The following is a 9,675-nucleotide window of genomic DNA, read 5'->3' as shown; positions in this document are numbered from 1 at the left end:
CTTGACTTCTGCTCCGGATCTCCAGCCTCCTAAAGATCTCCCGGGAAATAGTTCCAATATATAATAGTAATTTAAAACAAAGACAAAAACTTGACCCCTGCATCTGCTACACTGGGAATAGCTACTGCATGAAAACCAGAACAGAAAACCAACCACTCCATGCCCTTCACGAATTGCAGCAATGTACAGTACATTTGTAATACCCTTCATTTTGATCTTTTGATATGGTGCAAGCAGCATAAATGTTACCACAAACCTATGTAGGCAGAGTGACCCCTGGAGTAACTCCATTAACGAGGAGCGTGACACCAAGGATGACTTTAACCCCTGGCTTCCTTTAATGCAGTAAGAGGTTTTGAAACCTAGTTCAAAAGAACATCCTCTTGTAAGCAAAGTGGTTATGCAAAGTGTTGTGAAAGCCGGTTCCCCATAGCAGCCTCCGCCTGACAGATGGGCGCAAGCTCTCCCAGCATCCAGCACTCTGCCACAGCTGCGCAGCCCTCCCGAGGTCTAATACCCGCCGGGCCCTTCTCCTGGAAAACTGGCATATAATTCCCCAGTCAGTAGCCATCTCGGAGTGAGAATGTAATAGAAACCGAAGCTCTGGCCAACGAGATGCACAGCACAGAGCACAGAGCGCAGATCATTTTGGAAAAGAAGGAGATGGCCGAGTCTGAGCAAGCGGATCCCCCACCCCTCCCAGGGAAGATGCAAAGGTAACAGGTTTTCCTACTCTACTCATGCTTCAGGGGCTTGCCAACTCCTGGACAAAGCGTGTCCTGAATCCAGAGAGTGTAAGCCCCATGCTTTCATGAATTGATAGCAGCAGACAAAGGTGGAGGGGAGGGAGGAAGAGGCATTTGCAATATGAGCTTTGAAAAAAAAGAAGGAAAAGATCAGAGATGTGCGTCTGCCTACATACGTGACCCAAACATCCCTAAACTTTGGGGTTGTCAGAATCCATCCCCGAGCCTTTATCCACAGGATCAGGATTAAGCCAATCTTTTTAAAGGACCGAGTTTGAGCCCTGTATCTAGACGCTGGTGAACTTGGCTCCATGTCTGTTCTGTGGAGCAACTCTTTCTGCTGAGCCATGGGAGAGCTGAGGCATAAAAATGTTTAGTGATTCACTGCAGGTCACTAAGCATTTCAGCAGCAGAGGCAGGAGCAGACCCCAGGTCTCTGGCTGTGCTCCTATGGCCTAAAAGTACGTACAGAAACCGTGCAGCTGGTCCAATGAGAGATAATCGTCCACAAAAATCCTTGCCTCTTGCATATTTCCTGGACCATCTCAGCTACAACATCACTCCAACATGGCCACAGATGTACTTAGAGAGTTTTAAATAGCACATTATGTCCCATCATAGCAGTATATAGCTATCTCTATGCTAGGGCTGTACTGAAACCGTATACCTATGCTCTCCGACACTAGTGGGTGGCTCAGATTGGGATATGAACTTTGTGATTGAAGCCCATCTGTCTCAAGAGTCAATTTTGGGTGGGAGGGGAAGGAGCTGTGAAGTGGACACATGCCCACTGGAGGCGGATGTGGAGTCAATAAAACTCACTTGGTGGAGTGCAGCCACCTTTGGTCACTGCCAGCTCAGCCAGGACTCGAGATCAAAGTAGCCCAGTGCCTTGGTTCAGAATCAAAAGGTGGCTGGTTCAAATAGCACCAGGGTTTTGCCCTTCACACTTTTACCTTCCAGCAAATAAAGGAAGGAAGCATCTGTGGGACCTCTTCATCAGCTCAGGAGGTGGGTGGCAGAACCGCCCTCATTAGCTCTGAGCAGCTTCCTGTCTCCAGCCAATTTTTCAGCTGCTGAGCCTTGATGCCTGTCTGCTTCTGCAACCCTGCCACCCCAGGGGGTTGCATTGCTAGTCTTATCCCTAGGGTAATACCCTCCCCTTATCCCACCACCCTGGAGTCTCCTACTGAGCAGCACCCAGAAATGACATAGCCGGCATGAAATAAAGGAGGTGAAGGTCTAGGACACCGAGGGCCATTCGCTGCTAAGGCAGGCAGGAGGGATTCGTGGAGAGGTCGGATAGTCAGTCACAGGGCGAGTTTGCACATGATAGTCGCACACACGCACAGAAAGCTCTCCGAACACTGTGCTGGGTCATGCATGAGCACACACGTGTGCAGAGAAGACCTCTTTGCACTTCTCTACCACTCTACAAGCCCTGCGGTGCTAAGCCCTCCTCATTAAACCCCATGTCACAGACGGGAAGCAGCACCGAGACAAGAGACTTGACCGTGGTCATACAGCCAGTCAGTGTCCCCCAGGGACATATTCTCCCCATGGAGCAACCCTTCCCCAAGTGTGCATCCCTGGAGATGCCTGCCCGTTTACCCAGGTGCATACTTTTCTTTGAAAGGGCAATGAATCAAGCTGGGTTAATGTGTAGAGTCAGAGGCCTGGAAGCACCTGGCCTGGTGAAAGCCTGGGAACCCAGGGGGTGGTTAACAAGTGGAAAGCCTGAGGCCTGGGAGAACTGCCCCTATTTAATGAGTGGGAAGCCCCAGGCTGGGTCCCCAGGGAGCTGCTCACAGCGCCTCTGGCACCTGTGGTCTAACAGCCCTAGCTGCACTTCCTCTGGTTTAGCAAAGCATCTTTTTCCCTCGAATCCCTGTTAAACAATCCCCCAGGGGAGCTGCTTGCACAGAAGCTTGCAAGGAGGGAGCAGCTGGTGGCGAGTCAATTATTGAACCTGCCAGGGAACTGCTCCAGGTCACTCCTGGAGCCCAAGGAGCTTCATTTAAAGGCCTCTTAAGTTATGGGCTGCTTTAAAAAAAAGACACCGTCATGGGACAAACATATCCCTGGTGTAACCCCATGGGCGGTTCTGACCTAGCTCGTTGAAGAGCGTTTGCAGGATTTAGGAGCCGACTGATTTCAAAGAAAGCAGCAGGGCTTGAGAGTGTTCAGTCTCACGGTTACAAAAGCAGACAAAACAGGACATGAGACACCCAGACCACGACCAGGAACTGAAAGCACTTTGAGACTCGGAGCTGGCTGGTGGCTGTGCTGACTCCTTCATGCTTCTCACCTTAACGACCTTCTTAATCTCCCCTAAATGCTTTCTTGTCTCTCTTCTCACCTTACGCTGGCCTGCGGAGCCCTCCTCCTCTTATTTCTTTCAGGTGGGTCCTTATCCGACTTCAGATCTTTTGTTGTGATATTTAGGGCTGGATGTCTCTAAGCGCCCCAAATCCCATCCTCCTTTCATCCATTTAATAATGAGTGTGATGCACAGGAATGAGGACAAGGGACTGTCCATTGTGTACTGGCTTCACTCGCACAACGTGGGTGAGGGCTCCAGCAGTTCACGGCTTTCACCTGGCAGGAGTCAGTGCCTATCCATGCTGCCAGCCAGCATCACCAAAGGCCACCCTCTGCACTCCCAAAGCAGAATAGATATAGGGCCAACCCCACCTTCCCTGTTGCCAACCTCAGTGCAGCCTCCAATACCCAACCATGACTCTGCCCCATCGAAGGGGCAGAGAAGGAACGCGAGACACCACCCTTCTCGCCTCTGCTTGTGTCCTCGGTCACACAAGCACACCCCTCTTGACACACTATTGCAGCCACATGAGAAACGAAGTGGAGATCACAGCGCAGGGGCCCAGCACCCTACCGGGGGAGCATGAGCAAGAGAAGGTGAGCAGGAACCAGCCACTGCCCCAGGCAGGCTGCATGGCTGGGGCCACGGAGCGTGGAACAAGGGGCAATGCTGCCACCTGGGGGAAGAGAAGCCACACAGACCATGGGAAAACAACTAGTCTTTCCACTCCCCACCTCCGTGGTTGGTGCATGCCCACTGAAGGGGTCCCAGGCAACACCGACTCCACCGATTCCCCTTCTCTCACACTTTGCTTCCCAAGGAGTAGGATGCTCTGCCTGCACCTGGCCCTCACCTCTCAGTTCCCTCCCTGCAGATCGAGCATCAGAAGAACGGGTGGGTCCGTTTCTAGCAGCGGCAGTGCTGATCCAAGCTCCCTTGGCTCTGATAAAGCATCCTCCTCAGTGCAAGACCCAGATGCTGGCAGCTTTTCCCAGCCCAGCAGTCCAGGAGATCTCATCTACAGCAACATAGGTGAGCAAGGGGCCTGGCCAACTGAATCATCACCTTATTGCTGGGGAAACTAATGACTACTACCAAGAGACCTCAGCACAGCTGAAGAGCATTGGGCACTGAGCACTTGAAAGCCAGTCCTCCCCATCCAGCTGTGGTTCTTCCCCTTTTCTGTATTACAAGGTGTAGCACCTTGTGCTATGAGCTTTGGGATCTCAAGAGTGAATCAGTTATCCCTCTGAATGAAAAACCTCCCAAGGGAGCAAACAGCGGAGGGTGGTGATCAAGCAGTAGTTCTTCAGGCTTAGGCCTGATGTGGTTCCAACTTGTGCCCATGCATTGGTGCTTCTGTCCACGGTCAATGGGACAGCCATGGGGAAAGTTAAGCCCAGGGTGTACAGGGCTCATCCCCACTGCATCTAGGCCCAGTTGAGTGGACATCAACAAGGACACCCTGAGCTCATCTCCACTCTCCAGTGAAGTGTCTGCCCAGGGTGCACCGCCTCGCAGTCCTCTCTGCAAATGCCCCTGTTCCTGGCTCCTCGTTCCACTGCCTCCCCTGAGAAGTCAGTCCCGGCTCTCGATTCCCTGCGTGCATATGAGAAGGCAGTGGGGAGGGGGTTGGATGGGGCAATGAGGATGAGTAAGGATGGAGGGAGATGCAGCTGGGAACTGCACAGAGCAGGTCCCCGTCAACTCTCGGGGCACCTGTCAAACATCTGGAGGACAAAGGGTCCCTAGCACAAGTGTCACAGTTATCTCTGTTGCCTTCCCTTGCAGGAGAGATCCGAGCACACCTGGTACCAAACAAAGTCTGCCGAGGGAGCTCGCCTGGGAGGCTCCCTTCTGACACCAGCTCTGGCTCATTGCCTCCACCCCTGCCAAAAAAGCTTAGCAGAACCAGCTCGTTGCCCGAGAGGGTGCCCTCTCATAACTGCCCAGGCAGAGGTGCCTCCTCCCATACTCTGCAGTACGTCAGCAGTGCCGTGACTGGCAGAAGTGGGGGATATTGCTACTCCAGCACTCTCCTGAACAAGGAGAAGCCTCTCAGCTCCAGCCAGTCTAGACCTCCAAGTCATCCTAAAAGATACTTGTCCAAGTCCCAAAGCATGGGTGAACCTCAGCTCTGGGGGAGGCTGAATAAAACCCACCCTGACCCTTTTCTCAGGAATAGTCACCTAGAGCACCTGACCTTTACTACACCCGATAGGGAGCTCCTCTCTTTCTTCAAGGACCTGGAGAACCAAGCAACTGTCTACGAGAAAGTGATGGGGCGCCAGCTTGTGTCTTTGACCCATCTCACCACACGGGTACAGGAGATCCTGGTAGGGAAGGAGGAGGAGCAGCAGCTGGTAGGAACACAACTTGCAGGAAAGAAGTGGGCAGATTTCAAGCTGCTGGACAAGGAGCCATGTTGTGAAACAGGAGACGCTTGGTATTACCGCATCTGCTGTGCCCAGCAGGTCTTTGCTGCCAAGGTAAGTACAAAAGCAAGGGAAAGGACCCCGAATTTCTGCAGCAGCCCACAGAGTGCTTAGACAGTGGGGGCTGAAGGATCAGGTCCTGCAGGGATTTGACCTTGGGTGGGGATGACCTGCTGCACCAGTACTGAAAAGGCCCATGGCCAAATTCCCAAACTGCACAGTCCTCCAGGTCCCTGCAAACCTTTCCCAGCGCTGCACTTTTGGCGTCTTATTCAAAGCAGTCCCAGTGAAATGCCAGTGTCCCCCTGGCTGATGTGCCTCTGTGCCAGGGCAGAGCCCTGCTACATCCATAGAGCCCACGTGTGGTTAAAAACTAGAGTTCTCCATTTGCTGCAGCCAAGTTGTAGTCCTGGTGGTATTCATGTACCACCAGCCCCACTCCCATCAGCCACCCAGCTTGTTTGCAAAGAGAAACATGGGCATTTTACAAATAAACCAGGGACCCATGGAACAATCACAGGCACGGGGCATCGGTGGGAACTTTCCCCATCCTCCGTTTTAGACCCTGTTGCTTTCTTCATCTTCCCGTTTCCAGCTCCTCTTCTCTCTCCCCCTCACCTTCATCTCTCCTCCTTTTATCCTTGCCCTCTTCTTCTACCTGCTCTTTCACTGCCTTACACCTTACAGGCTACAGCCGCTAGAGGGCAAGATGGTCACACGCATGTTGGCAAACCCTGCAGTGCCAACCACGGAGCAGTGCTGTGAGTACAGCCTGTTGTTCTTGGCCATCAACGAGCTGAAGACAGTCCTTGAAGAGTAAAAATTGTGGGCTTCACAGCAGAGACAGGCTAATCCAGCTCTGGAAAAATCCCCTCCCACCTCTAACACCCAGATCTGTACCAGCCTCAGCAATTATCAGCCGGGACGCCCAAAGGCAGAGCACAGATTGACACCAAGGTTGGGCCTTATGCTTGCTGAGTGGCCCTGCAGTGAGCTGAGAGGAGCTGCAGATCACATGAACCCTGCAGACCATGAGCCAGGTTTCAGGGCATAGAGCTCCCTGGAAAAATCTGTGGCCACTTCTGGGCATCGGGCATAATAACCTGCCCCCTCCAGGCCTGCTGGGTTGCAGGAGCACTCGGTGGTACTTCCATCCGCTAGCAACCTGGTACAATAGTACCTGGGGCACTCAGTACCGCTCACAGTCTGGAGGGAAGAACTGCAGTAGCAGCTTGGAGTAACAGTACTTGGTGGCAGTTTGGGAGTGAAGGAGAGGAAGGGCTCACAGATTTCAAAGCACTTTCTAAAGGCATGGACGTGCCCTTATTCTCTAACGTCCACTTGAAGGTAAGTGGAGCACGGGAAAGAGATTCAGCCCAGGCCTCGTCTCCCTGCATAGTCCCATGTCCCCTAGACCGTTCTCCCTGCCTGTGACAGGGAAGGTGAACTTGCAGAAACAAGAGCACCCAGGACTTGGTCAATGAGATCAGCCCAGCTAAACAGCAGAGGTCAGAGAGGAAAAGGCAGAGAGCTCTGCAGATCTGTAGCCTGGTTGGCCAGTAGGAGTTGCTGGACTGGATTCTGCATGTGGACCATCTGGTCTTGCATCTTGTCTCCAAGAGTTGCCAACAGCAGATGCTTCAGAGGAAGGGGCAGGAAACCTAGCAATGTACTATAGGCAAAGTTGCTTCCCATCTTCATGCTATTAGCAAGGGCTGCAGCAGGGAGTGTGCTGCATCATCTTCCATATTATCTTAGAAAATTAGGGTTGAAAGGACCTCAGGAGGTCACATCTAGTCCAACCCTCTCTCTATTACTGTAGTCAGCATTGTGGTCTCTACCACACTCCATCTTCAGGGTTTCTGGAACCTATTGTTCCAGCCAGGGCTTTGTCTTCCTTTATTAATAATTGCAGTAATATCTCAAGGGTGCCAGGTGCTCTATGAACTGCTAATGAGACACTGCTCAGGCTCCAAAGAGCTTCCAGGCTTAACCAGGTGAAATGTAACAGGGAGAGGAAGCAGATCTGTGGGGTCGGGGAGGATGCATGGAGTGACTGTAGCAAAAAGCAAGGCTTTGGTAGATGCGATGTGCGCAATGAGTGGTTTGTATGTTTGCTAATGGATGAGCAGATCAGGAGCAGTGATCTCAGCTTGCCACCTGCCTCTCCACTAACTAACAGTGTTCTGCATACATCAAGCTAGCAGTGAGGCTTAACCATGGATTCAGAGAATAAGATAGTGGCTGTAAATGCACCAAGTTCCCCCTGGATTAGAGAAAAACAGCTGATCAAGGCACCCTGCATGTTAGCCCTAAATTCTGCAATGAGACTCCCCCCACCACATCCAGCAAAGTGGGGGTCACACAGTGATGTTAAATGATTGTGCTACTGTACTGGCCGGTGTGACCCTGTAAGACTTCTAGCATCTGTCTCCCTGCACAGTCCTACGTCCCCTAGACCATGCTCCCTGCCTGTGACAGGCAAGGCGAACTTGCAGAAACAAGAGTACCCAGGTCAATGAGATCAGCCCAGCTAAACAGCAGAGGTCAGAGAGGAAAAGGCAGAGAGCTCTGATTTTGTTTTCTTCATCCTACTCTACTGATGGCATGTTGATGTTTCTTCCCTGACAGGTCCATAAATGCTACCCCTGCAGTCTCTCCGTACAGACTTCCCTTGAAGCACACTTCAATATTCAGCAGGTGTTTGGCCACTTCATCGATTCTCTCCCTAAGGATGTCATGCCTGCAAAAAGCCCTCAGAAGCTGAGCCAGTTCTGTCCTAATGAACAGGAGGAAGATGTATGTACCAGTAGTTCCCCCAGTGTCTCACCTCATCTTGCCCAGGTGGTCATCTCTCCTGAGATTCCTTTCCAAACGCTGGCTGATTTTGTGAAGAAATCTCAACATCTGCACAGCTCTAGCCCTGGTCACTATGAACGCCTGGCTTGCCTCCTCCTCCTGCAGTTGTGCGCTGGGCTTGAGTATCTCAAGAAGCAAGAAGTTCTTCACTACAACATCTGCCCAGAGAACCTGCTCTTGGTGCTCTGTCCATCTCCTCCCCAGGGCCAGCAGGACAGAGATCTGACCCCGGAGCTGCTACTTCCAAGGTTACTCATCAGCAATTTCTCCAAAACTGTACGAAAAACAAGACCCGCACTTCAGACCCAAGAATCAGATCGGGTCCAAAATACAGATGAGCTCCAAGTAGTCCTCTTGATCTATGAGATCTTGCATGCAGCCGACTCCTTGGAGAAGGCTTCAGGGCTCCGGTGGGATGACCTGCCCACCATCCCAGCCCTGTCCATCTATTCGCAAGGGCTCCAGCAGCTGGCCACCCTGCTTCTTCATCCAGACCGCCACAGGAGAGCGTCTCTCCAGCAAGCGAAGAGCATTCTGCAGATCTTGCTGTGGGGGCCACGCCAGGAGCTCTTTGCCAGGAACCCAATGACAGACGTCTTGCTCCAGAACTGGATCGACATTAAGAGGACACTGCTGCTGCTGAAGTTTGCAGAAAAGTTGACAGAGGCAGAGGTGACGCTGAGTCTGGAGGAGTGGCTGTGCTGTCAGTACTTGAAAGAGATCACCACATATACCCTACACCCAGTGGTCAGGATCCTGTATGCATTATAAAGCCAGGTAGCATTTCAAGACCCCTCAAGACCAACGGGAAGGGTTAACACTTTACGTCTCAGTTATGAAATACGTGGATTTACTGGGCTCAAAGGCATATCGCAGGCCTTCAATTCTTCTAAAGATACACCGAGCAGCAATTAGCTGGTGGGAGGAGCAGGGGTCATTAGACATACGGGACTACAGTGCTGCCTAAAAGTGAAGTTTCTACGATGCCTTAACTAAGACTAGAGGTATCTTGGGTCAGGCTGCCGCTCTGTATCACCCCTCCGGGAAGCAACTGGCCTGCCTGTTCCTAGCCCGCAGACGTAATGCGCTGCCCGGGTAACTCGCCCACAGCCTCCCTTCCTACTCCTTAGGAAGGGAGGAGTAGGACGGGACGGGACTCCTTAGGAGTAGGACGGGACTCCTAAGGAGTCCCGTCCTACTCCTGTTGACTTGTAACAGAGAACGCCCAGATCTTTAATATCTGCACTGGGATCTTCAGCCTGCATTTCTTCTCCCTGTTGTTTACAACTCCGGGTCCCATTCCTGTGGCTGT

At 52.1% G+C, this 9,675-nt stretch overlaps 1 protein-coding gene across 1 annotated transcript; it reads left to right on the top strand.

Annotated features, from left to right (window-relative positions):
• The first annotated feature begins 459 nt into the window (after nt 1-459).
• LOC102377847 (pseudopodium-enriched atypical kinase 1-like) lies at nt 460-9,506 on the top strand. The gene is made up of 4 exons (XM_006035492.2): nt 460-716; nt 3,944-4,101; nt 4,861-5,558; nt 8,136-9,506. The coding sequence occupies exons 1-4, from the start codon at nt 616-618 to the stop codon at nt 9,132-9,134; spliced, it is 1,956 nt and encodes a 651-aa protein (XP_006035554.1). The 5' UTR covers nt 460-615; the 3' UTR covers nt 9,135-9,506.
• The last annotated feature ends 169 nt before the right edge of the window (nt 9,507-9,675 follow it).

This window comes from Alligator sinensis, unplaced genomic scaffold, assembly GCF_000455745.1.
Source record: "Alligator sinensis unplaced genomic scaffold, ASM45574v1 scaffold1457_1, whole genome shotgun sequence".
Classification (NCBI taxonomy): Eukaryota; Metazoa; Chordata; order Crocodylia; family Alligatoridae; genus Alligator; species Alligator sinensis.
The sequence above is the reverse complement of the archived record's forward strand: the minus strand, read 5'-3'. Positions and strand labels throughout refer to the sequence as shown.